General features: G+C 50.0%; 1 protein-coding gene across 2 annotated transcripts in view; it reads left to right on the top strand.

Moving 5' to 3' along the window:
• LOC107110277 (solute carrier family 2, facilitated glucose transporter member 5-like) overlaps positions 1-27,819 on the top strand; it is a 52,454-nt gene that overhangs the window by 16,289 nt on the left and 8,346 nt on the right. Inside the window, exons 1-6 of one of the 2 annotated variants that reach the window (XM_015411037.1) lie at positions 10,545-11,060; positions 18,234-18,332; positions 20,135-20,295; positions 22,184-22,308; positions 27,097-27,249; positions 27,342-27,467. In XM_015411037.1, the coding sequence (XP_015266523.1) occupies positions 10,944-11,060; positions 18,234-18,332; positions 20,135-20,295; positions 22,184-22,308; positions 27,097-27,249; positions 27,342-27,467 (781 nt within the window). In that variant the 5' untranslated portion in view covers positions 10,545-10,943. Of the gene's footprint in view, positions 1-10,544; positions 11,061-18,233; positions 18,333-20,134; positions 20,296-22,183; positions 22,309-27,096; positions 27,250-27,341; positions 27,468-27,819 lie in introns of those variants that run through there. The other variant, XM_015411038.1, reaches the window with a different exon arrangement.

Below are 27,819 nucleotides of genomic sequence, written 5' to 3'. Positions count from 1 at the left end.
CCCAGCTAGCAATGCAAAACAGTCCAGTGGCACCTTTAATACCAGGTTTTATTCAGTCATAAGCTCTCCCTCCTCTGCGAGGACAGATCTGCACATTCCCCCCACCCCCCAATAGCTAGCAATCCAAAACAGTCCAGTGGAGCCTGAGCGGTGGGTGTTGCCTTCTGACACACTTCCAGTGATGTCAGGGGGTGTGGCATATGCAAATAAGTTATGCTAATAAGTTATGCTAATAAGCTCCTGCACCTCTTTTTCTACGAAATGACCCCTGCTTGTATGTGTCATTTTGTGGTAGGCGTGAGTTAGATTTGAGTCCAGCAGAGCACCTTAGAAACGAACCAAAGCTTCAGGGTATTAGCTTTCAAATCTGTTTTACTGCAGATTGACACAGCTCCCCTCTGAAACTATCTCCAAAGGACTAGAAACTTGTTCCGAGTTTTGAATGAAATAAGAGAGTCTCGAGGTGCTGAATTCTGCATGAGCTGCCAACTCCTGTGGGATGCGACTGCCAAATACACAGCAGCTCTCCTTTGCTTGTTGCTTTTGCATATTCGCTTAGCTCCCTATTATGTGTAGGAGAGGATATTTGTAATGCCCAGTTGCACTGAACTGTCACATGACCTTGTTACATAAGAACTTGGCTTGAATCGGCTGGAAAGAGGCTTTAAGTCAACAGAGCAGGCCAGGTATTCTGTGCTAAGAGCGGGAAATGAAACGCATCCAGTTCAGCAAATACTAAAGATTAAAAAGAAGGAAATTTGCAAAGGGAAGTTTATTTATGCCTTATTTAAATAATGTGCGTGCTAGCATTATTTTGGGTGAAGCTTGGTTTTGTGTTTTGTTTTTTAGCCTGTGGGAGGCTAAAAAAATTGTAAAATGGATACCAAAATGTCAACTGAATCAATGGATCACTGGGAAAGCATAGAGGTTAATGGTCAGCCCTCTTTCCTCTCCCTCTTCTAGGGTTTTGAATGGGAGGTAGCCCCCACAGGGACACGGCTTGGCTGTAGGCGATGCTCCCTCTAAGCTGTGGAGCCTTCTGAGCAAAAACTCTACTTTGTGGGCTACTGGCATTCAAGTTGTGAGCGAGCGATTTGGCTGCTGCACAAATCAGTTTGCTCCAGAGCCATCCTTCCTGAGCTAAGACAGAAATGAGTAAGCTGGAGGCTAAAAAACTGTATGCTAGCTCACACTGACTCAGCTTAGAGGGAACAATGGCTGTAGGGTTGCCAGCCTCCAGGTGAAGGCTGGAGATCTCCTGGAATTACGACTGACTACATAAAACCCTTATTTATTTTCTTTATAATATTTGTTCCACATCTCCTGGAGAAAATGGCTGCTTTGGAAGGTGGACGGCATGGCATTCTCAGGGCCAGCCCCAGGTCTTTTTACACACTAGGTGAGGCTACCTTGTGGCGCCCCCCTCCCCGGTGCCGGCCCTGTGTGCAATACTGCAAAAGAAATCCCTGCAATACTGCAAAAGAAATCGCAGGCTGGGCTGAGCAGCAAGGGCGGCCACTCTCTGCTGAGATCCACCACCGCCACCTGATGACTGAGCTCCCGCTCCTGGCCAATCCCAGCTGACTCACTCACCCGCCTGGCCTCCATGGCGGCGGAAGACCACTTGCCTGTTCTCTCAACCCGCACATGTGCGTTCTGTCATCGGGCGGGGGGGGCCCACTGAGGAAAGATGCGGGTCTCACAGGGAGAAGCCTCACAGTGCCCACCCGCCTCCTCCACTGGCAGGAACATAGCCTTTGCCACGCCCCCCTTCCCCTCCGTCTCGCCCTGCCCCTCGTGCGAGATGTTGGGAGGTGAGCTATCTTCGACGGTTAAGGAAGCGTGCTCATGGGTTTCATTGGGTCGGGAGGGGAACACACTGGTGTGAGGGGGTGCACGGTTGCTGACATCGGTCTGTGTGTTCTTCCCTCGTGTAAGGTTCACTTCAGTGTTCCACAATGAAGGAGACTCAGGGCGTGAGGCGAGGGACGGGAGGGGAAGGCGGGGTGGCAGGCAGGCCAGAGTGGTGCCCTCATCCAGCCGGCGCCCTAGGCGACGGTCTAAAATTTGTCAATGACGGGCCGGCCCTGGGCATTCTACCCTACCGAGGTCCCTCTCCTCCCTCAACTCCACTCACCCAGACTTCACCCTCGAATATCAAAGTATTTCCGAACCTGGAGTTGGCAACCTTGCTTGACTGTTCTGCTTGGAGGAGAGTGGCCTACTTAAAAAAAAGTTTCCCATAACACATTTTACAAACTACAGTAGACAAAACCCAATAAACTGAAAGCAGGTATGCAGAAAACTAACTGTAAGAATATATGAAATCTAAGTCAGGGGCAGTGACTCTTGTGAGCAAAAATCCTACTACGTTGAGCTACTGGCATTAAAGCTGTGAGTGAGCGATTTGGCTCCTGCCTAAATTAGTTTGCTCTGGAGCCCCATCCTTCCTGAGCAAAGGCAAAAATGGGTGAGCCGGAGGCTCACACTAACTCAGCTTAGAGGGAGCACTGCTCAGGGGTCCCAATGTTTTGAGCCTGTGCAGCGATGTTGCTGTTTGGGGATGGAGCCGGCGAGAGGTAAGCACCTGGTAACCCTACTCAGAGCTCTCTCAGCCCCACCGTCCTCACAGGGTGTCTGTTGTGGTGAGAGGAAGGAAAGGCGACTGTAAGCCGCTCCGAGACTCCTTTGGGTAGTGACAAGCGGGGTATAAAAACCAACGCTGCTTCTCCATCTACTGCAGACCGACATGGCTATCCTCCGAAACTATTTTCTCCAGGGCAACTGATACCTGTGGTCTGGAGATGAGTTGCAATTCCACGAGATCTTTAGGCCCCACCTGGAGGCTGGTAACCCCAGGCTCAGACAAGGCACCTTTCGGATTCTACCCTATTAGGCAGCTGCCCGTCTGGTTGGGCCGGGTGGCCACAGGGCACTACACGAGGGAGCAGAGGAAACGGTCTGGCCTCGCCACGTGCCCAGTCATACGCCCGGGACTGGATTTCCATCTAATCTATCTGGCAGTGATATATTACCCTCATTAAAACCAGGAATCTCAAGTGACTACTGCCAAACAGTTGTGCTAAGCAAAAAAGGAAGACAAAGAAACCTCAGGTCAGGTGAGAGGGACAGAGAGGTGCCAATCGTCATTCATCGGCATGTGCCAAGTGTAGGGTTCCCAAATCGGGCCGGGGGGCGGGGAATCCCCCGCTTTGACGGCCTGATTTTCGACGGGACGAAAATCGGGCCCGGGGGGAACCCCACCCCCACGTGCGCGTCACCCGGAAGTGACGTCGCACGCTGGGGGCGGGGCCACGCCATTTGAGGGGGAACAAAGAGTTTTCCCCTCAAATGGCGTGGCCCCACCCCCAGCGTGCGACGTCACTTCCGTGTGACGCGCACGCCCAGGACGCCGGCCGGGAGCCCCCCGCTCCCGACCAAAAAGAATTTGGCAACCCTAGCCAAGTGTCTAATTCATTTGGATAGTCACATGACAGGGTTGCCAGGTCTGGGTTGGAAAATACCTGGAGACTTTGGGGGTGGATCCGGGAGAGGGTGGGATCTGGGGAGGGGAGGGGCCTCGGCATGGTAGAATGCCTTAGAGTCCACACTCCAACGCAGCCGTTTTCTCCAGGGGAGCTGATCTCTGTAGCCTGGAGATCGGTTGTAAAAGCAGGAGATCTCCAGGCCCCACCTGGAGGCTGGAAACCTTACCACATGAGGACAGGGTTGCCAACTTTGGGCTGGGAAATTCCTGGGGATTCGGAGAGGGAACCTGGGGGGGGCAGGGTTTGAAGAAATGAAGGACCCCCGTGAGGTATAAAGCCATGGAATTCGCCCTCTGAAGCAGCTGTTTTCTTCAGGGGAAGTGATCTCTGTAATCTGGAGATCAGGTGTCATTCCAGGGGATCTCCAGCTCCCTCCTGGAGTTTGGCAACCCTATGAGGAAGGGAGAAGGAGACTCCTGCTGCCAGGTTCCTGAGCTTTTGTTCCGAAGAGCAGATTATAAAGGTTTCCAATAAGTAAATAAAATAATGGTCTCTGGTTTGGAAGAGTGGGTTAATATACATGTTTCAATTAAGTAAATGAAATGATAATTCTCTCTGGTTTCCAAAAGTTGACAGCCTATCAGTTTCTTCCGACTAAGAGAAAGAAAAAGCCTAGAGGCCGCACAGTAGAGAAGGCCTGGTGGTGGTTGCTAGGCAACTGCACAAGGCTTCCTTTCTCCCTGGCTGCAAATGTCTCTTCCAAGGCTCGTGTAGGCCCCAAGCCTGCAGGCAGCCGAGGGAGGCCGTTTGAGGAAAGGGGAAGAAACCACTCGGATGCCAGAGGAATTACACATAATCCAGGCTGCTTGACAACCACTGGCGCTTTCCTGGTTCCCTTGGACTATTTCCCAAGCTGATGGGGGCTGTGGCCTGTATTGGGTTGCATCGAGGGCCAAGTCTTGATCCTTTTGTGGAGGATTGTGTGGTGCTGCAAGGCTGGGCGTGTTGTCAGCCACAAAGTCTAGGATTTCCTTTTCGGGTTCCTTGACAGGGTTTCTGTGCCAAGAAGTGCAGTGTGACAGGTGGAAATCCAAGCGATGGAGACTTCACCGTATCTCTGTGCCGGGGGTCCCCAACATTTTTGAGCCTGTGGGTCTGGCTTTGGAATTCTGACACAGGGTGATGGACACAGCCACAAAATGGCTGCCGTGGGAGGCGGAGCCAGCCACAAAATGGCTGCGGTAGTTTACCTTCAGTCACAGAGAACCAGCAAATGTAATCAGGAAGACAAAACTAGTGATATGGCACTCAGTGGTATACTGTCTCTGAACATGGAGGTTCTGTTTAGCAATTGCGTCACCTTCTCCCAAAGATCCAGGCTGAACGCCTTGTTGGAAGGGGTGTATGTTAAAGTTATGAATTGCTGCTGTTTTCTGAAACTTTCCGGTATTTGTTTAGGCTTAAACTACTAAGCAGCCTATCAGCTGGCACATTCAAAAGCATGCACTCCCCGTGTATAAACACCTGGGACTTATCTGAGGCCTTGCTGGCGTCCTACAGTTCTCCGGGCCCGTAACCTAGCAACTTCTGTGCTACGAATGACCTGGGGCAAGAGAAGGGACGGAGAAGTGAAAAGTGTGTGTGTGTGTGAGGGGAGATCTGTTGTGTAATGTCCCATGAAGCCCCACAGCAAAAGGGGGCAATAGAGGGGAGTGCCGTTTCCTGGTTGGAGGAGGCGGCAGGCGGCAGAACTTCCTCTCGGCTGGTGCTTTTCCAAACAGTGTCCCAGGGAATGTTGGAAGCTTAGAGAGGTTACTGAGAAAAGCCGTGCTGGATGAGATCAAGTTTATAGGGTTGCCAACGGTTCATCCATCCTTTGTAGTTGTGCCTTTTAATGGTTGCATCACCTGTGTCAGAGGGGAAGAGGTATTTCTGCACTGCGGCCATGCCCCAGTTAAAGGCGCAGCAGCAAGGCCTGCTTCAGAAGTTGGCAACTCAACCCTACATACTAAGGCTGCCAGTTTCCCCCTTGGCACCACCGGGAGGTGGGGGGGTAGGGTTGCCAAATCCAGGTTAGGATGCTCCTGGAGATTTGAGGATGGAACCTGAGAAGGACAGGGAACTCAGCGGGGTACAATGCCATAGAGTCTTTCCTCCAAATCGTCAATTTTCTCCTGGGGAACTGATCTCTGTAGCTTGGAGATGAGCTGTCATTCCAGGGGATCCCCAGGCCCCACCTGGATGCTGGCATCCCTACTACATACATACAGAGGGTGGGAACAAGCTTTGGGCAGTTCTGTTTATGGGGAGAGGTGTCACCTGAGGACACCATCTTCTGAGTGCAGTATTTTAAGTCCTTGCTCCAATCAGAGCTACTAACCAGGTACCTCCTACATTGATCAGGTTTAACCGGAACTAGGTGTAAGATGGCTCTGTGTATCAAAATTCACCAGCTTTCCTCCTGCCTACTTGTTGAATAACCATTTCCTGTTTATCAAGGGTAGTCTGTCATCTCTGGTGTCCATTCCAAGTAAATCAAGATCCCTATTTTGTCTCTCTTGCCTTTAACCAAAGCCGGCGTTCTCCACATTTCTGCTGCATCTCTGGGAAGTTACATCTTGCGACATGAGACGGGAACACCTAGACATGCAAATGAGCACACGTGAACACAAAATGGCAGTGTCCTGCTGTCCTGACATTACCTTCCATAAATTTCTAATCCAGCAGTAAATGTCGTTGCTATAAAACACTGCCGTTTCATAATAGCAACACCCTGATCCATTGTTAAACATTCTTTCACATTCCTGAGGCTCTCTTTAAAATGGATAGTTTGCTAACCCACCTGTTTTGGAAGTCGATGCATGACGGAGCACGTGTCCAAAAGGTGGAGACTGGAGAAGAACCTTCGATATTGTGTCGCACTCACGGGCCTGATAGGTTGCCAGCTCCAGTTGGGGAATACCTGGAGATTTTGTGAGTGGAGTCTGAGGTGGGTGGGGTTTGGGGAGGGGAGAGACTGCAGAGGGGGTTATACTGCTGTAATTGTCCAACCTCCAAAGCAGCCATTTTCTCCAGGTGAACGGCTCTCTGTCACTTGGAGATCAATTGTAATTCCAGGAGATCTCCAGCCACCACCTGGATGTTGGCAACCCTAAGCACTAATCTGCACACGCACCATACCAGTCTGCCTATCTTCATTGGCGAAATGTCGGGTATGCATTTGGGAATCTGTAACACCTCTTCTGGGAATCTGTAACATCACCCTGCCAACAAAAGTCCGCACGGTCAAAGCAACGGTATTCCCAGTAGTCAGGTATGGCTGCGAGAGTTGGACTATAAGGAAGGCCGAGCGCCGAAGAATAGATGCTTTTGAACTATGGTGCTGGAGAAGACTCTTGAGAGTCCCTTGGACTGCAAGAAGAACAAATCAGTCAATCCTAAAAGAAATCAACCCTGACTGTTCCCTGGAAGGCCAGATAATGAAACTGAAGCTCAAATACTTTGGCCACCCAATGAGAAAGGAGCACTCCCTGGAGAAGAAGACCCCGATGCTGGGAAAGACTGAAGGTCAAAGAAGACAGGGACGGCAAAGGATGAGATGGTTAGACGGTGTCATAGATGCAACGACCATGAAGTTGAGCAAACTTCAGAGGACGGCGGAAGACCGGAAGGCCTGGCGGGATCTGGTCCATGGGGTCGCGAAGAGTCGGACTCGACTGTGCGACTGAACAACAACAAACACCTCCTCCAATGCTCCGTCTAAGCCGTGGAGTCTTGTCAGCAAAAATGCTACTTTGTGAGCGACTAGCATTAAAGTTGTGAGCGAGCGATTTGGTTACTGCATAAATCAGTTTGCTCTGGAGCCCCATCCTTCCTGAGCTAAGACAAAAATCTGTGAGCCGGAGGCTAAAAAACTGAGAGCTAGCTCACACTAACTCAGCTTAGAGGGAACCAGCCTACTCCCATCTGCTAGAGGCTCCTCTCTCCGCTGATGTCTGTTGACTTCTTTTACTCTGATATAATCTGTCCTGCTCTGACTTCATAAATTTCCTTTAAAAAAAAAATCCAATTAACAATGTTTAATTGGAGCAGAGTTCTAGATCATATCAAGCCTGAACTCTCCCTAGAAGGTAAGAGGACTAAACTGAGGCTGTCGTCCTTTGGTCAGATGACGAGAAGACAAGACTCACTGGAAAAGACAATAACGCTAGGAAAAGTTGGAGGCAGCAGGAAAAGAGGAAGACCCAGGGGTCATTTCGTAGAAAAAGAAGTGCAGGAGCACATTAGCATAATTCATTAGCATAACTCATTTGCATATGCCACACACCCCTGACGTCACCGGAAGTGTGTCAGAAGGCAACACCCACCGCTCAGGCTCCACTGGACTGTTTTGGGTTGCTAGCTATTTGGGGGGGGGGGAGCGTGCAGATTGTCCTCGCAGAGGAGGGAGAGCTTGTACCTGAATAAAACTTGGTATTAAAGGTGCCACTGGACTGTTTTGGGCCGGGGGGCCGGGGGAAGCTCTGTAATTTACCTGGCTGCTTCTTGCTCTGACTGAGGGCTGCTGGGAGCAGGGGGTGGGGCTTGTTGCATGTGCCCGCCCCCGGGCTCTTTACTGCCGGAGCTCTGCTCCTGTGCGCTCCTGCAGGAAATGACCCCTGCCTGTGAACCAGACTTGTAAATAACATCTGGTCCCTTGGGTGAGTAAAAATTGGGGGGGGGCGTGCAGATTGTCCTCGCAGAGGAGGGAGAGCTTGTACCTGAATAAATCTTGGTCTTAAAGGTGCCACTGGACTGTTTTGGACTGTGGGGCTGGGGGGGGGGTTTTGCAACTTACCTGGCTGCTTCTTGCTCTGACTGAGGGCTGCTGGGAGCAGGGGGCGGGGCTTGTTGCATGCGCCCGCCCCCTGGGCTCTTCACTGCCGGAGCTCCGCTCCCGTGCGCTCCTGCAGGAAATGACCCCTGGGAAGACCCAACAGGAGATGGACTGAGTCAGTCGAGGAAGCCAGGGCCCTCACTTTGCAGGACCTAAGCAAGGCTGTTAACAAGAGGACATTATGGAGGTCATTAATTCATAGGGTTGGAAGCGATTGGATGGCACTTAACACACAGGCAATTGAATAGTACATCTCACAGTCAATACGGCTCAACAAATTACACAACTCGAAGGCATACAGTAATACTTTCTCTCCGGTTAGGTGGTTAAATCCTTGTATGTGTGAACTACGGTCTAGAAGCAACTCCCCCACCCCCGAGAAAGAGAGAGATCTTTAACTTCCAGAGGCCAGTACAGTGCTGTATCCCCCACTGACATCCCTTAATTTCTGTCTGTGTGTACACAGATGAGCACTGAAGAGCTGTAAGTAACAGCATGCTAAACACTGAGCATTCATGCACATGAGCAGTGTTCCCTCTAAACTGAGTTAGTGTGAGCTAGCTCACACTTTTTTAGCCTCCGGCTCACACATTTTTGTCTTAGCTCAGGAAGGATGGCTCCAGAACAAACTAATTTATGCAGTAGCCAAATGGCTCGCTCACAACTTTAAGGCCAGTAGCTCACAAAGTAGAATTTTTGCTCACAAGACTCCACAGCTTAGAGGGAACATTGCACATGAGTACTTCTGGATCTACTCTTTCAACACCAGATTTCCGTGCTACAATTTAAAGTCGACTCGTTGCCAACAGGAACTTTGTTTTCAGGATTAACAAGCGGTTGACTTCATGTTGATGAAAATTACTTGCTCGGTAGGAACCTGGGAAGTCCTGGATTTGGGGATTTGGAGTTCTGGGTCCGTACCTCTTGGCAAGATTCATCCCACGCCCTGGTAAAACTGGCAGTGTTTATGCACCTGCAGGGGAAAAAAATTGCTAGGCATTTTATAACCCACCAAACAAATTCCTGCGTAGCTTGAAAGCCTGACGTGGATTTTGTGATCTCGTGGGATATGTAAGTCGAACGCGAGATCTGGATGAGATCAAATGTCCTGGAGGTCCAGCATCCTGTTACCTGCGGTGGGCAACCAGGTGACTTAGCAGAACCCCAGCATGGGCACAGGTGCCAGAGTGTCCTTCTGTGGTTGCCTCTAGCAACTGGCATTTAGATATATACTGTCTCTGAACATGGAGGTTCCCTTTAGCTATCGTGGCTAATACCCTCCATGAGACCGACAGGTTTGCTCTTTCATAAGGAGCAACTTGGATGCACTATTGGACAGTCTCGCCCTATCTACTGCAAGTGAATGTTCCCTGTATGCAAGGCTTTTTTTTGTAGAAAAAGCCCAGCAGGAACTCATTAGCATAATAGGCCACACCCAACAGCAGGAACATATTAGCATATTAGGCCACACCCATGAGAGAGCAGCTCGTTTGCATATTAGGCCGCACCCCCACGTTACCAGAAGTGTGGCCATCCAGCCACACACACCTTTTGCTTCTTATTCTGTTTACCTTGTTTGTTGTCAAAACCCTGGGCTTTTTTTGTAGCAGGAACCCTTTGCATGTTAGGCCACACACCCCTAATGTAGCCAATCCTAATGAGTTTCTGCTGTTGGGTGTGGCCTATTATGCTAATGAGTTCCTGCTGGGCGTGGCCAACTCGGGAGCCAGACGGAACTTCGTTCCTGTGCGTTCCTGCCCAAAAATAGCCCTGCCTGTATGTGTGTATATATATATATATTTCTGACATGCATGCTTTAAAAAGACATCTGCACTACTGCAAGAGAACGTTCCCTCTGTGTGTGTGTATGTACTTTTTTCTGACATGCATGCTAACAAAACCCTTAAAAAGACATCTGCAGCTGTCTCCCAAAGGAAAACCAGGGACAGCGTCTTCTACCAGAGACAAGAGCTGGAGTGTACGAGCTGAATGATGGTCTGCCGCCAAATAGTTCTCTGACCACGCAGACCAGAGGACTGGAGCGCCTTATTCCAAAGCGCTGCTGGAATTAATTTCTTTCGTTATTGCTCAACCCAGCATGTTGCAAGAAGAGACGCGTTTGCAGCCTCTATTCCAGCGGCGGCAGCAGCAAAGTGACGCTTAAAAAGCCAGCTGCCGACAGAGTTAGTCTGCAAACCTGCCTAGTGCAGAGTGGGAATACCGGTCCACCTATCCTCAAACGGCTGACTGGGGCCGACAGTGGCTCTCTGGCAGAGGAAGGTCTTTCCCAGCACCTGCTACCTGACAGCCGTTTGAACTGGTGATCCTAAGGATCAGCTGTGGGACCTTCTGCATGCGGTCGGCTGCTGGCCTTGGCTCGTCGCCCACCTTGTGCTGAAGACTGCATGCTTGCAAACGCTGGTCCCTGAATGCCACAAGGGAGGCACGAGAGAGGCATGCGGGACTCGGAAAAGTTCAGAGGGCAAGCTTCCGACGTTATTGGGCTATAAAGTATATTGCTGGGTGTTCCCTGCCACACTCAAGGCATCTATATATTCACGTCTGCTTCCCCACTCTGGATGTGTTCTGCCCGTTACTACGAACAGCGGACTCTGGCACCCAGTTCTGAGAACAGACTACTGACCACGAAAATGAAGACTGAGGAGGATCAAGGATCCAACGAGGAAAGGAAGGGGGTGAGTTCCTGATACTTGAGGTCTCTCCTTCTCTTTTCTCTCACTTTTCCCTCTTGGAGAAAAAAAGTAGTTGTACTTTTGGTCCAGCTTTTTCAAAGCAGCAGCAGCAGCCTGCCTGAAGTGCAATTTTAATTTTTGTGGGAGGAAGGTGGCATGATTGGCATGAGACAGAAATAGTGGGGTGTGAGGATAACCGAGTCTTGGATCCTGCAGCTGTAAGGGGGGTTTGCAAGCAGCGAGCCACAAGGACTTCATGAGCTGAATGGAGATTGGCATAGTGGCGAAGAGACTGGCCAAATCAAGAAGTTCAGGGTTCGAATCTTGCTTTGACTGCAGACTCGCTCAAGAAAGCTCTTCTCGCTCAGTCACAGAGACATGGGGAGAGTCACACTGGCCTACCTTACAGGGCTGTTATAAGGGCTGCAACAAGATAAATCCTGTGAAGCAGTTTGAACCCGTGCAAGAATTAGATGTAAAAGCTATGCGTGGATTACTATGTTAGGGAATCTGTCACTTAAAAACAAAAAAAGGAATGGGTGTCGGAGAGGTAGACTACATAGCAGACTGTTGGAGAGACCTGATTCCCATCTCTGCAGATATCTCCACACAGCCCGTGCCTTTCAGTGATCAAAATGCCAGTAATGTGGTCCGTACAGCATGTGGCATCTTAGCACGGCTGGGAGTCAAATCATATCAAATCAAAAAATCTTTATTAGGCATTTGTTGCAAATTACGTTAACAAGATCACACAACACCAAGAAATAACACAGATGAACGATCATCAGCTTTAAAGAAGAAGGAAAAAGGAAATTATCCAAAGTTATTGACAGCCTGGTGGCAGCTAGGAGATTAGTGATAAGAGGATAGAAAGTTGAGAATTCCTGTTGGATAGAACGATATAAAACTAGCCGCTTATCAGAGCAACCTTTAAACTTGCTTAAAAGAGGGCTAATTGGAGAGTTAACAAAGTATAAAAACTGCAGTGAAGCAAAACATGAGATAAAATTCAGGAGCTTTAGTACGACATGGGCAGAGTCTAGTCTGATGAATTCTCAAGAATTGTCCGTAAGCATGGCTGGAAGTCAGTTTTCTAGAGTGCTTTTTAGCTCAGCGGGGTGGCATTCTGCTGATTCCGTTCTGCAAAAGGTTATTTTGCTGTTCCTCGAGGAAGTCTGCATGTGGCCGAGCAGACGGCCAGAAAATCAGAGCTTGGTTTAAACTTGGGATTGTATCAGGAGACTCCTACCTGCGAGGGTAGCACAACAGGGCAAGTGACCAGCGCTTGGGGTAGCAATATTTTTTACAGTTTCAAGGAAGGGACGGGCAATCTCATGGGCGCATCCCAGAATCCCTTGCAGAGCCACAGGGCATTCCAGGGGGCAAAATGCTCAAATTGTGCACAGTTGTGTGCAATCTGAGAGTTGTGCTCCCAGTGTCCCCTGCAGCATTGCAAAGGATTCTGGGATGCATCCGTGAGCCAGTGCGGTGCAGGCAGTTGTGGGACCAAAAGCGTCTTCAGGCAGCCCCACAGAGGCCTGTCAAACTAAACTGCTTTAATATGTAGATGCAGATTCGGCCAACGTGAAGGTGTAATAAAGAGAATGCTCCTGAGCATGCACCGAATGCCAAAATGTCTGTGTTCCAGTTGTTCTTACGTTCAGACACTATTTTATTTTCTGTGTCCGATGCCCTGATTTTTTCTCCCTCCCCCAAAAAATTGGGTTGTGGGAAGTGCCTTCAACAGCTGACTTATGGCTAGGGAGGCCGTCCTCCAGGTGGGACTCGGGGATCCCCCGGAATGACAGCTCATTTCCAGACTGCAGAGATCAGTTTCGCTGGAGAAAACAGATGCTTTGGAGGGCGGACTCTCTGGCACTGTACCCCATGGAGGTCCCTGGCCCTGCCCTCCACCCCTAGACCTCCAGTAGTTCCCCAATCTGGATCTGGCAACCCCCCAATCTCCAGCGGGTGGCCAGAGGGGACCTGGCAAATGTGCTTATGGGGACCCCATAGGGCGAGAGAGGTTCAGAGGTGGTTTGCCATTGCCTACCTCTGCATCGCAGCCCTGGGCTTCCTTGGTGGTCTCCCACCCAAGTACTAACCAGGTCTGACCCTGCTTAGCATCCTAGATCCAACAAGATTGGGCTCGCCTGGGCCATCCACCCCATCAGGGCAAAATTAGGCCACCTCCAAAACGTCTAGCGTAAGTTGCAAGTATTGTCATCCTTTGAGAGTGAGCTCTCTGTTGTTGTAGCCTCTGGACGTTAAAAATACGAGTTGAAAAGAAGCGTCCTACGTCTTATGTGCATGTACATAAATGCACGCGCTCTAGCACAATACTACGCAAAGCCTGCCGTGTCAAACACTGCAGCTGCTGTGGCTTATTTGGCGCCTTTGATAAGATACTCCGGGACGACTGGTGCTTTTTCTAGTGTATCTTTAACCAAAAGAGCAAACACCTCCTTGGCTTTCAAAGTTTTGTGGGGCTGGCTATTGCAGAGAAGATAAATTCGTACAGTAGAGCGTGGAGTGGTGCTTTCAACAGTGTATGATGGAGGGGCCGGGGGTCCTCAACCCTCACTCTTTTGGTCTGGGAACTGGAGTGTTACAAAGACTGTCTTTGTTTTCAGCTGCAAAATAGTGGAATGTACCTCAGTGTTTAATTCTTAAAGCAAGGGGTGTTCGGGTCCAAGCCTGACTTGAAGATTTCTTACTCCACCCTAGAAACTTTATCCCAGGCGTGCAGGGGGTTAATTGTGGCTATTTGAAGTGCTGAGGAAGGCATTCTGCATACACTCAGAAACACAATGCAGAAGAAGTGAGTGCCCTGTTTTGCCAAGTGAAGAAGATGATGCTTTTGTTTGCTTGGCATTGCCCCCAATGTGAGAAATGCACCCTTTAAGGCAGGGGTCCCCAACCTTTGGTGTGGCAGTTAGGAGTGTGGATTCTAATCTGGGAGAACCAGGTTTGATTCCCCACTCCTCCACATGCAGCTGCCAGTGTGACCTTGGGTCAGTCACAAGTTCTCTCAGAGCTGTTCTCTCATGAGCAGTTCTTAAAAGAGTTCTCTCAGCCCCGCCTACCTCACAGGGTGTCTGTTGTGGGGAGGGAAAGGAGGTTGTAAGCCGCTCTGAGACTCCTTCTGGTAGTGAAGGGTGGGGTATAAATCTCATCTCTTCTCCTCTCTCTCTTCTTCTTTTTTAGCCTGTGGGCATTTTTACAATTCTGACCCAGGGTGGTGGGCACGCAGCCACAAAACGGCTGGTGCAGAAGGCAGAGCAACGCATGTGGAGGACGCCCAAATGCAGGGGATGAAGGGGGGGTAATTAAAAAACTGATCTGCCTGAAGATGAATCTGATTCTCGGAAATCTTCAGGCCCTGCCCGGAGGCTGGCAACCCTATATTTTAATCTGCATAATCAATCAGATCTTCAGTGGCCAATCAGAAGCCCTGATGGGGAACAGCCCCACCTGGCCACGCCCACTTTCTAGAAACACTTGGCTGTTGCCAAGAAAAGTGTCTGTGGGCCTCTTCGTGCCCCCGGGCACCATGTTGAGGAAGCCTGCTTTAAGGGAACATTGTCACTGCATGAATAATACTTGGCAATGTCAGTGTTCCCTCTAAGCTGAGTTAGTGTGAGCTAGCTCGTGGTTTTTTTTAGCCTACAGCTCACGCTTTTTTTTGTCTCAGCTCAGGAAGGATGGGGCTCCAGAGCAAACTAATTTGTGCAGCAGCCAAATCGCTGGCTCGCCACTTTAAGGCCAGTCGCTCACCAAGTAGAATGTTTGCTCACAAGACTCCATAGCTTAGACTCCGAGGGAGCCTTGCTTGGCATATATATACACAAAGGCTTGCTATAAATTATCTTGCAGTCACTGCAACAGCTCAATGAGATAGACCAGCGGGCTTGCCTTAAGGGCACTGAGTTTCCAGCAGATGGGGAGGCTCGAACCAGCCTGGGACCTCCCAAACGGTTCTCTCCTCTGCATCAGCCCCTTCCAGAAACAATCAAGTATTCATTCTGCGAGAAAGTCTTTGCATTGCAACCCCACCCCCTTTGAAGCCGTCTGAAGACGCTGCTTGTGACACCCTCTGGGGAAAACTCTCCCAGCAATCAAGGCCAAAGGAAAGGCTATAAATCTGTTTTGGAGCTACTGTGGGCGGGCACTGGAGGGTGTCAGAAGGGGGGGGAGGAGAAGGAAACGGGGCAGATGCGAAGGCCGGCCATGGTTGGAGGAGAAGTCAGGCTTCTCAATGGGAAATATGATCCGCCGGCCAGTGCCAAACAAACCAGGAGGCGTTAGCAACCTATTAAAAGCAGCCCCCTGGCACCGCTGGCCTGGCAGCGGCTCTGGGATTCAGCGGGGGAGTCAGGAAGGGCACCTTGTTTATAGGCTGGTAACTCGTGACACTGCCGGGGGTCTTCTTAGCACATGCATGCAAAAGCACAATGTCTGAGTCCAGTGGAAACCAACAAAGTTTAATTCTGGGTATAAGCTTTTGTGTGCATGCAAAAGCACAATGTCTGAGTCCAGTGGAAACCAACAAAGTTTAATTCTGGGTATAAGCTTTTGTGTGCATGCACGCTAAAGCGTGCATGCACACGAAAGCTTATACCCAGAATTAAACTTTGTTGGTCTTAATGGTGCCCCTGAGGGCCCAGACTTTGTTCTCTTTCTTCAGGCCAACACGGCTACCCGCCGGAATCTACCATGCAGGCAAAGGTCACTCTTCCCCCGTCTCTCCAAGCATAAGCAAAGTCAGGGTCTTCTAGTCCGACTCAGGAAATATCCAGGGACTTTGGGGGGGGGGGTGGAGCCAGGAGACCTTAGGGGTAGAGCCGGGAGCAAAGACATGATTGAACTCCAAAAGGCGTTCTGGCCCTCACGTTTAAAGAGACCACGTTCCTTTAAACTGCCTTCTCTCCATTAGAAATATGGGAGGATGGGGTGACTTTCTTTGGGAGCTCGTAGAATTGGAACCCCCTCTCCATTGGAAATATTGGAGGATGGCGTGACTTTCTTTGGGGGCTCATAGAACTGGAACCCCCCTCTCCATTGGAAATATTGGAGGATGGCGTGACTTTCTTTGGGGGCTCATAGAACTGGAACCCCCCTCTCCATTGGAAATATTGGAGGATGGCGTGACTTTCTTTGGGGGCTCATAGAACTGGAACCCCCCTCTCCATTGGAAATATTGGAGGATGGCGTGACTTTCTTTGGGGGCTCATAGAACTGGAACCCCCCTCTCCATTGGAAATATTGGAGGATGGGGTGACTTTCTTTGGGGGCTCATAGAACTGGAACCCCCCTCTCCATTGGAAATATTGGAGGACCGGGTGACTTTCATTGGGGGCTCATAGAATTGGAACCCCCTCTCCATTGGAAATATTGGAGGGTGGGGTGACTTTCTTTGGGGGCTCATAGAACTGGAACCCCTGGTCTAATCTTTTTGAGACTTTGCGAGGGGGGTTGAGGAGAGGCACCGGACGCTATGCTGAAAAGGTGTTGCCTCTACCTCAAAAAACACTTTATACAAAAGGCAATAAATGTGTTTATGGACTAAGGAGCTCAGGGAAACGTACGTGTTCCCCATCTCTTCTCTACTTTGTCCTCTCACCGTCCCTTGTCAGGCTAAAGGAGAGTGACCAACACCATGTCCCTAGAGTGAGTTTCGTGGACGAATGGGGAATTGAACACAATACATTCCAGTTCTTGATCAGCACTCTAGACAATGGGCATGACTGCTGCAGTACACTAGCAAGAATGCGCCAGGTTTTCCCATTTGAGCACAGCCACATATACCAAAGGATTCGATGTGTGCATGTGTGAATGAGCCCTTCTAAGGAAACCGGGATTTCAGAATAGAGAGAGTGACATTCGGACAGGTGCATCCCTATCGGGCTTTCCTTTTTGTGTTAATCAAGAGCTGCCATGTTATGCATATCAAGATCAGTAGTTGTTGTTGTTCAGTCGCACAGTCGAGTCCGACTCTTCGCGACTCCATGGACCAGATCACGCCAGGCCTTCCGGTCTTCCTCCATCCTCTGAAGATCAGTAGGCCAAGCTGCTAATCCAGCCCCTTAGGTGGATCAGCACTGCTATCAGTGGCTACTGGCCATGCTGACCAAAGGGAACCCCCATGTTCAGAGGCAGTCAACCTGTGAATCTCAGTGCCAGAATGCGGATTCTGTGAACTTAGGTGGATCCTGAGAGGGAGGGCAGGAAGGGTTGCCTCAGTGCTTAGTTCATGTGGCCCTTTCTTACACGCCCAGGGAAATGCTGAGCGCCACTTTGGGGTCAGGAAGCAATTTTTCTCCAGGCCAGTTTGGCCAGGGATCCTGGAGGTTTTTTGTCATCTTCTGGGCATGGAGCAGGGGTCACTGCAGGTGTGGAGGGGGAGATATTTGTGAATTTCCTGCCTTGTGCTGGGGTTGGACTAGATGACCCTGGAGGTCCCTTCCAACTCTATGATTCTATGAGGCTGTATTAAGGGAAGGTCTCAGCCTCTATGTCCTGGTGCTGGGCCTTCAGAAGAGCCGATTGGCTGCTGTGTGAGACAGGATGCTGGACTAGACGGACCACTGGCCTGATCCAGCAGGGCTCTTCTGATGTTCTTATGAAGGCCTTGGCCTCTCTGCCTTGTTTGCTTGGTCCTTCAGAGGAACCAGTTGGCCACTGTGTGAGACAGGATGCGGGACTAGATGGACCATTGCTCTGATACAGCAGCACTCATCTTATGTTCTTATGAAGGCCTCACCCTCTCTGCCCTGTTGTTGGCCCTCCAGAGGAACTGGTTGGCTGCTGAGTGTGACGGGATCCTGGACTAGATGGACCACTGGTCTGATCCACCAGGGCTTTTGTGATGTTCTTCTCAGGGGAAGTCCTCTGCCTCCATGCCCTGTTGTTGGCCCTCCAGAGGAACTGGCTGGCCCACTGTGTGAGACAGGCTGCTGGACTGGATGATCCACTGGTCTGATCCAGCCGGGCTCTTCTTATGTTCTTATCAGGGGAAGGCCTCGGCCTCTCTGCCCTGTTGTTGGCCCTCCAGAGGGACTGGCTGGCCCCTGTGTGAGACAGGATGCTGGACTAGATGGACCACTGGCCTGATCCAGCAGGGCTCTTCTGACGTTCTTAGGTTCACCCTTCCTTCCTTCTTTTTCTTGGCTGCAGAGAATGACCATCGTGCTCGGCCTCGTGACCTTTATCGCCGCCTTTGGGTCGTCATTCCAATATGGGTACAATGTCTCCGTGATCAACTCTCCAGCTCCGGTAGGTGGCCAGTCCGAACCTTCACGCACCTCTGACGGTGTTTGCCAGGGCCGCAGACTGGCAGCCTGCATGCAGTGGGAACGTACGGGCCTGGGAAAGCACCTTTTACATCTGGCACTGCTCACATGTGATGCTTTGCTGTATCCCATTGAAATAAAGCGAAAAGGTTTTATTATCACGGGGCCGTTCGCCTGAAGAAATATCCCCGTCCGTGTTGCTCAACAGCTCCAGGAAGGTTAATCGCTTGTACACAAGGCACATCCTTTACATGTAAAAGATCCCGTCTTAACCTATGAAGCTGCTCCATACTGAATCAGACCCTCTGTCCTTTGTGGTCAGTCTTGTCTATTCAGACGGGCAGCAACTCTCCAGGGTCTCAGGGGGAGGTGCTTCTGTTAAGGCTTTCAATGTAAAATGTGGCGTTAATAAATGCAGCAGAACACTTGTCTTAGCCTTTAAACAGGGAAGTTCACTTTACTAATGAGGGAAGGGCAAACTGGGAAATACTAGAAAACAAACAAAGGGTCTCTCTCTAACTAAAGAGCTAGGATAGCAGCATGCCAAACAAACATATACATTCTTAAGAACATAAGAGATGCCAATGTTGGATCAGGCCAAAGGCCCATCCAGTCCAACACTCTGTGTCACACAGTGGCCAGAAATACCAGGTGCCATCAGGAGGTCCACCAGTGGGGCCAGGACATTACAAGCCCTCCCACTGTTGACCCCCCCCCCAAAGTACCAAGAAGACAGAGCATCACTGGCCCCAGAGCCCATATCTGTACCTTGTGGCTAATAGCCACTGATGGACCTCTGCTCCATATGCTTATCTAATTCCCTCTTGAAGCCATCCATACTTGTAGCTGCCGCCACCTCCTGTGGCAGTGAATTCCATGTGTGAATCACTCTTTGGGTGAAGAAGGACTTCCTTTTATGTGTTCTAACCTGACCGCTCAGCAGCAGTGTTCCCTCTAAACTGAGTTAGTGTGAGCTAGCTCACAGTTTTTTTGCCTCCGGCTCACACGTTTCTGTCTTAGCTCAGGAAGGAGGGCTCCAGAGCAAACTAATTTATGCAGTAGCCAAATCCTCGCTCACAACTTTAATGCCTGTAGCTCACAAAGTAAAATTTTTGCTCACAGGACTCCACAGCTTAGAGGGAACATTGCTCAGCAGTTTCATGGAGAGAACTTGCAAACGCCAACACTTTCACATCACCTCCACTCTGATCCCTTTTAACTGGAGATGCCGGGGATTGAACCCGGGACTTTCTACATGCCAAGCAGATTCTCTGCCACTTGAGCCACAGCCCTCCCCATGTTGAGCTTCATTGAAGCTTTGTGAAGCTTGGCCAGGAACGTTCTCTGCCTTAGGCCTCGAAGAGCTGCTGTCCGTCGGATTAGATAATACGTATTTACGTAGATGGGACTTCACCACGTAAAACAGCTCCTTTTTGTGGGAAGGCCCATAGGCCAGTGGTATACCATGTGTTTTACATACAGGAAGTCCCGGGTTCAATCCTTGGCATTTTGTGTAAAGGGCATTGGGAAAGACTCTTCTTTGCCTGTGATCCCAGAGAACAAAGTTTGCGTCCAGGGGCACCTTTAAGACCGACAAAGTTTTATTCCCAGAGAGTCGCTTTTAGCCAGAACAGACATCATTGGTCTAGACGGACCAACAGTGTGACTCAACATCAGGCAGCTTCATAGGAACCAGTCTCTTTGTAGAACCACCTGCCAGGGAGGGCAAACCTTGATATGGCGCAGGTGTGAGATCGTAACAGGCCTCTTGTGCTCACTTTCCAGTTCATGCAAGATTTTTACAACGAAACCTACTTCGAACGGTACGGGGAGTACATGAGCGAGGACCTGATGACAGCCCTGTGGTCTCTGACGGTGTCTTTCTTCCCCCTCGGAGGCTTCTTTGGGTCCCTTATGGTGGGCCCCATGGTGAACACCTGCGGCAGGTAAGAAACGAATGCTGCTCAATACTGCAAGAGGGACCCCCAAGAGGGGGAGGGCGGGCAGGGAAAGGAGTCAGATTTCCTCCGCTCTCTTTTGCCATGCATTGGGAGAAGGGATCCCGCCATGCCTTAGTGCCCTGACTTGGTTTTGGATGCGCACGGTCCAAGATTCAGTCTCCGGCAGAAATTACTGGATGGAACAGGTGTTGCAAAAGACCTTTTGACTGCAAGCCACCTTCCTCTCATGCCTGAGACACGTGACGTCTGCACCTCCTGAAGAGGTTCCGGACTGAACGGTGCAAATTCAACCCTGAACCCATTGTGCGGTAGCTTTTGGTTGGGTTTAGCCTTTGGTTGGCATCATTATCAGGATATGCGCAGGTAAGTAAGCAGTGTTGAAGGGGAAGAGGCCATCGTTTGGTAGAGCACGTGTTGCATGCATGAGGGCGTAAGGTCAGGTGTTGGGGGGAAAGTGTGATTGTGTCATGTGATTCCCACTCGGAAGGACGTAGTAGTTCCACTTTTTGGCCATCTGCAATGGTGGCGCAGCTGAGTTCTTCCAACTAGCCGTTGCTTCCTCCTGCAGGCTGCCCGGATAAAGCAGGTTGTCTCAGCTGACACAAGAACCCGGGGTAGCTCACAGAACCTGACAAAACGTCCCAAGTCACAAATAGCATATGCCCGTTTCCCCCTGCAGACAGAGAACTAATATGTGCTTTGTGCTGTTTTTGGTCAACAAACAGTCTGTAATTGCCCTGACCTGGGTAGCCCAGGCAAGCCCGATCTCGTCAGATCCTGGAAGCTAAGCAGGGCCGGCCCTGGCGAGTACTTGGAAGGGAGACCTCCAAGGAATACCAGGGTCGGGAGGCAGAGGCAGGCTATCAAGCCACTTCTCTGAACGTCCGCCATGCCCCAGCAGGCATTGCCAGAGGTCACCATGACTTCCAGGCAAGGGCATGCACACACACACGTGCATGCACACACACAAAATGCAAAAATACTAACAAAAGTTAAAAAGACCCCCCTCAATATAGTATAGAATTGATTACACTTTTAATGTCAGCAGCCAAATCTACTATTGCCCAACACTGGAAAGACACGCGACCCTTGAGTTTGGGCTCCTGGTTCTCTAATATATGGAACCATCTTTTGATGGATAAAATATCGGACAAATTATCCTGTTATGAGTCTTCAAAACAAATCGACTCCTTTTACGGCAGGTGGCACCCAATTTTAGAGCACCTAGAATATATTCTAGGTCAAATATCTACATCCCAACAATCACAGTATTATTCTTACATTCGTAAAGATTGGGTCTTATAATATAACAATATGATCACCCAAGCTGATAGGACCTTATAGACTGTATGATATTAATTTATTTTCTTACGGAATATCGTATAAAACGTAATTTGGATCTGTTTGTTCTACCTTTATTGTGTTATAGTTGTGTTTGACAAAAAACTGATAACTATTGTAAAATTTGTTATTGTCAGTTAATAGTTCTAGATTGTTATTGTACGCTTTGAATAATAATAAAGCTTTTGAAAATGAGGGGGGGAAAGTTAAAAAGACCCCAAACATTCTGTAATGTTGGTGGACCTCTACGTCAAATTGTACTAAGGCTTCAATTTCAGGCCAGAATTAGCAACTTTGGGGGCCACCCCTTGACCCTCTTGGTTCCTTTTATCATATGATTCCCACCAGGCTGGATGCTGTAGTTCCACTTTTTGGCCACCTGCAATGGTGGCGCCGCTGAGTTCTTCCAACTAGCCACAGCCTCGTCTTGCAGGCTGCCCGGGTGGTACTTGGAATAAAGTGGGTGGGCTGTGGTTCATGGCCGTTTCTAGGCTCTGTGCATGTAATATCCCACCCCCCCTCTCCTTCACAGGAAGGGCACTTTACTGATCAACAATGTCTTCTCCATCATCCCTGCCATCCTCATGGGAATTTCCAAAGTGGCTTCAACCTTTGAGGTGATCATAGTTTGCCGCATCGTCATCGGGATATGCGCCGGTAAGTAAGCTGCGTTGAAGGGGAAGAGGCCATCGTTTGGTAGAGCGCACGTGTTGCACGCATGAGGGCATAAGGTCAGGTGTTGGGGGGGGGGAATCCCTTCTCTGAGAGCTGCTACAGCTCAGAACTGAGCAAGGTATTCCAGGGGTCTGACTTCAAAGGAGGCAGTTTCATATCCTCGGAGGACTTGTGCTTTGAGGAGACCAGAATCCAGTCTCTCGGTCAACAGTGTAGTTTTTCGCCCTGACCTGGATAGCCCAGGCAAGTCCGATCTCAGCAGATCTCGGAAGCTAAGCAGGGCCGTCCCTGGCAAGGACTTGGATGGGTGACCTCCAGAGAATACCAGGGCTGGGAGGCCAGAGGCAGGCTACCAAGCCACTTCTCTGAACGTCCGCCATGCCCCAGCAGGAGTCGCCAGACGTTGCCATGACTTCCAGGCACGGGCACACACACACACACACACAATCACAATTGCAAAAATGCAAAAAGAAATAAAACAGTGTCGTTTCCCAGGAGAAGGTAGCAAACGAAGCAGACCTTATGCAAGCTGGGCTTTGGGGCCGTTCACCCAGTGATGGCAGAGTTGCGAAGCCAAACGGAGAACCTTCCTCAAGGTCTCGATTTTGGATGTTGTTGAAGGGCACCGAATTCTCAGTTGTCTCTTTAAGCCGACTTACGACGACCCTGTAGGCTTTTCAAGGCAAGAGAGGAATAGAGGTGGTTTGCCATTGCCATCTTCTGCATAGTGACCCTGAAATTCCGTGGGGGTCTCCCGTCCATTTACTACCCAGGGCCAGGCAGGTCACGCCTCCCTCCCTCCCTCCCTGCCCTTTATTGACCTCCTCGGATTTTTAGATTGTAAGCTACTTAGGGCAAGGGCTCGTCTGTCTCCTTGCGCTCTGTAAAGGGCCATGGTACATCAACAGTGTTATATAAAAGGTAGACTTGTTTCATTTATGGTTATATTTTTAAAAAGAAAGGAAAATTAAACATGTGGCTTAGAGAGTTAGCAAACGTGTCCCACAGAAAAGGAATAAATGCAACCATTCGCCCGCCCCCCCCTGCACCTTTCCATCATTTAGTCACTCTGTGTTGATTTCAGTGCACATCAGTGCACAATGCAAATTTGCCCCTCTGTTCCTTCAAAGGTGTGGCAAATCAGCTTTGATAAACGGAGAGTGATTGACTGTAGGTTTGCCAGGTAAACAGGAGGCGGCTTTACGAGAGCCGCCCAGCCCTCTCCAACAAAGCCACTAGGTTTACAGGAGAGGTCAGCCGGGATCGCTGGCTCCCGGAAGCTAAACATTCGGTGTTGGATCAGGTTTTCCCTTATATTTATACATCTTGGACATGATGGAGTAGGGTGCTGGGATATTTGTTTTGCCAGCCTGGCCTGGAATGCCCTCGGAAGGCGGTTCTGTAAATTGTGCGGTAGGCATGTGACTCTGTTCAGCCCGGATCTTCCCCCCTCCCTCTCGGGTTGTTTCTCTTTCTCTGTCAGGTAAGGAGACAGGTTAGCTGGTGGCTGGCTGAACTCAAGGCTAAACTAGACTTTAGAAGGCAGGTGCACTTCACAGTCTCCCGAGGCTTATACATGCATGTTTATTTTAATGAAAAGCAGCCATGGGAGGATGTGAACTCAGGCCCATAGCTAGGGGTTTTTTTCCATTAGGGGGTCATTTACATTCCTCAGGGGGCAGCTAAGTTAAGTTAATTAACTTAAGCTGGTGCAACTTAATTTTTTTTAAATGCTTTCTGGCACGGCTTTTTGTGGGGCGTAGCTTTTAATTAAGGGGTGTGGCCCCAAAATGCCCCACCGTAGCTACGGGCCCATGTGATCTTGAGTGGAGGAATGGGGAAGAAGAAGAAGAGATCGGATTTATACCCCACCCTTTACTCGGAGTCTCAGAGCAGCTTACAAACTCCTTTCCCTTCCCCTCCCCTCACCCTGTGAGGTAGGTGGGGCTGAGAGAGCTCTTTCCAGAACTGTCCTTGAGAGAACAGCTCTTGAGCTCTTGCTCAAGGTCATCCAGCAGCTGCAAGTGGAGGCGTGGGGAATCAAACCCGATTCTCCCAGATTAGAGTCCACACACTTAACCACTGCACCAAACTGGATGCAGGAGAGGTGGCTTAATTTGTCCACCCCCACCCCAGATATTTTTCTAATGAAAATAACATCTGCAGCCCTTTCTGCTTTTCCCATCTCGTGGAAGATACTCTTGCAGACTGCAGGTTAAGCCTCTTTCTCCCACTGTTGAAGGGTACACATGGGTTCATATGAAGCTGCCTTACTGAACTGGACCATCAATCCATCAAGGTCAGCATTGTCTACTCAGACTGGCAGCAGCTCTCCGGGATCTCAGGTGGAGGTCTTTCACATCACCTACTGCCTTATCCCTTTGAATTGGAGGTGGTAGGGATTGAACCTGCGACCTTCTGCATGCCAAGCAGAGGCTCTACCAATGGGCCGTGGCCCCTCCCCAATGGTTGCTCTCCAATGGAATGCAGCTCTCCGTGGCTACTTTTCTTCTTTTTTTAGAAAAAGGAAACAGTTTATGTATTAGGTCAGGAACATTCCAGGACTATATACCAGAGACTGGCTGAGCTTGGAGCTCTAGAACAATAGCTCATTGGAAGTGACCAATGAGAAACTAATGTTATGTAAACAGCCTTTCGTTGGGAGTTGAGTGTGTTTAGGTGTGGTTTTTGCATGCCATTTAAACCGGGCTCTTGCCCTGGAGTTTTAGTTTTGTTCCTGAAATCACTTAATAAACTAGAGCTGTTCACTGCAGTGCATCTTGAACCCAGTATTTAACACAGTTATTATTATCCTTGTTGGGAAACTCTGGTCTCTGCTGAGACAGGTCTGGGCTGGCCCTCAGCCAGGCAACAGTGAGGTTCCAAGTGGGTGGACGGGTGGTTCAGAGGAGGAACTTGGGGGCTTCCATCCATGCCAAGTGTTCCTGGTGCCCCAGTTATGCATCTAACAGTGCAACCCTGTGCAGATTTACTCCACTGTAAGCCCATCGATGGGCTTAGACTGGAGCAACTCTGCATAGAACAAAGTCCGAGTCCAGTGGCACCTTTAAGACCAACAAAGTTGAATTCTGGGTGTATAAGCTTTTGTGTGCATGCACACGAAAGCTTATACCTCGAATAAAACTTTGTTGGTCTTAAAGGTGCCACTGGACTCCAGCTTCGTTCTGTTGCTTCAGACCAACACGGCTCCCCGCCTCTGTTTGCATGGGATTGTGTAGTATATTGACCGTGTGAGGCCAGATCTCTTAAGGCCACCACGAACCCATCTACGCTGCCACTTGCTTGTTCAGGAAAGGGAGAATGGCTTTCCTGGATCTGACAGGATTCTTTGCAAGAATCTCAGCGATTGCCAGACTCCACTTGGGCACCCTGAACACAAGCCTGTGGAGTGGAGAAAAATAACGCCCCTGTCCCTTTTCAAAGAGGCTGAATGTGTGCAAACTGAGAGCCGAAGTGGTTCATTGCAAGCAGGTAAATAACATCACCTGGTAAATAATATCCCACTAAGCCACTGTCACAGTCAATCCTAAAAGAAATCAACCCTGACTGTTCCCTGGAAGGCCAGATAATGAAACTGAAGCTCAAATACTTTGGCCACCCAATGAGAAGGGAGCACTCACTGGAGAAGAAGACCCTGATGCTGGGAAAGATTGAAGGTCAAAGAAGACGGGGACGGCAAAGGATGAGATGGTTAGACAGTGTCATAGATGCAACGAACATGAAATTGAGCAAACTTCAGAGGACGGCGGAAGACCGGAAGGCCTGGCGGGAGCTGGTCCATGGGGTCGCGAAGAGTCGGACTCGACTGTGCGATTGAACAACAACAAAGCCACTGTTAAAGGGACAGGACACTTTCCCCCCTCCAGGTTGCTGGTGGCCGTACCAGTGGTTGACTGATGGACTGCGGTCTACCTTTCCCCGCCGTTCTCTACGCCTTCCCATATTGCCTCCTTTAGACCTTCCTCTCAATGAAAATCGTACTGCCCTTATCTCCCCGTTACTTGAGCTCTGTCCTGACACCTCCGACTCTGGGATCATCAACACACCTCTCTCTGATTTAAGCATAGAGATCACCCAGAAAGTTTCTAAATTCTGCTCCCAAGTGATTAAACTACGTTCCATATATATTTCCCAACTTAGTGGCTGATTGTATTCTATATTAGAATCTCAGTGTTAGCAACTATTGTATTTCTATTAGTATTAGTTTCTATTTACTTTTATACACTTCTATAGTTGCATTAGGGTTAGGAGCTGCGGTGGCTCAAGTGGTTAAAACGCTGAACTGCAGGCTGTGGAAGGTCGGTAGTTCAGCAGTTTGAGACCGGAGTGTGCCGCATGACGGAGTGAGCTCCCATCTCTAGTTCCAGCTCCTGCCAACCTTAGCAGTTCGAAAGCAAGAAATTGCAAGTAGATAAATAGGTACCACTTCGGTGGGAAGGTAACAGCGTTCCGTGCGCCTCGGTGTTTAGTCATGCCGGCCACATGACCACGGAAACGTCTTCGGACAGTGCTGGCTCTTTGGCTTGGAAACGGAGATGAGCACCGCAACCCTAGAGTCGGATTCGACTGGCTTTCGAGCAAGGGAACCTTTACCTTTACCTTTATAGTTGCATACCTTAATTTTTATATGGTCATTTCTGTTTTATTTTTTCCTTACTGGTTTGTATTCTGGTCATGGACTGTAAATAAAGTACTGATGGATTGATTGACGGATTGACCTTCCTCTCCTCCTCTTCCCCCCCCCCCCAGGCCTGTCTTCCAATGTCGTCCCCATGTACCTCGGAGAGATGTCCCCCAAAAACCTCAGGGGGGCCGTGGGGGTCGTGCCGCAGCTCTTCATCACCATCGGGATCCTGGCGGCTCAGATTTTGGGGATGCGGATGATCTTGGGAAGTTCTGAAGGTAAATTAGGAAAGCGAGGTCGGCAGCTGGAGATGCAGGATAGGAATCACCGCAGGACTCGCAACGCTGTTCTTTTCTCTCTCTTGTTGCAGGCTGGCCTATCCTGATGGGCCTAACCGGGGTCCCCGCAGCACTGCAGCTTCTGTGCCTGCCCTTCTTCCCCGAGAGCCCCAGGTATCTCCTCATCCAGAAGGGCGACGAAGAGAAAGCCAAAGCAGGTACTGAGCTGGCTGGGCTGTGTTCGCGGATGGAGGGGGGAAGGGGTGGAGGGAGGAGACAGCGGTGGATGCTGACCCGCAGTTGTACTTCCAGCAGATGGCGCAATGGCCACACCCCAGCCACACTCAAAGGGCCCCAGTGGATCCGGGTTCCCATCTCGATGTCAGGGTTAGGGTTGGACCATTTTGTGGGAGAACTCTTTGGTCTGCTGGGGAAACCCACATTTCCCCAGGTGGTAAATAGGGTTGCGAGCTCCAGGTTGGGAAATACCTGGAGATTTTAGGGACAGCAGAAGCCCTCACACTGTTGCCCCCCCCCCCCCCAAGCCCCAAAAAAAGGGGGACCCCCTTC

Source organism: Gekko japonicus, unplaced genomic scaffold, assembly GCF_001447785.1.
Source record: "Gekko japonicus isolate JY-2015 unplaced genomic scaffold, Gekko_japonicus_V1.1 scaffold450, whole genome shotgun sequence".
NCBI lineage: Eukaryota > Metazoa > Chordata > Lepidosauria > Squamata > Gekkonidae > Gekko > Gekko japonicus.
This window is presented reverse-complemented; position numbering and strand designations above follow the sequence as displayed.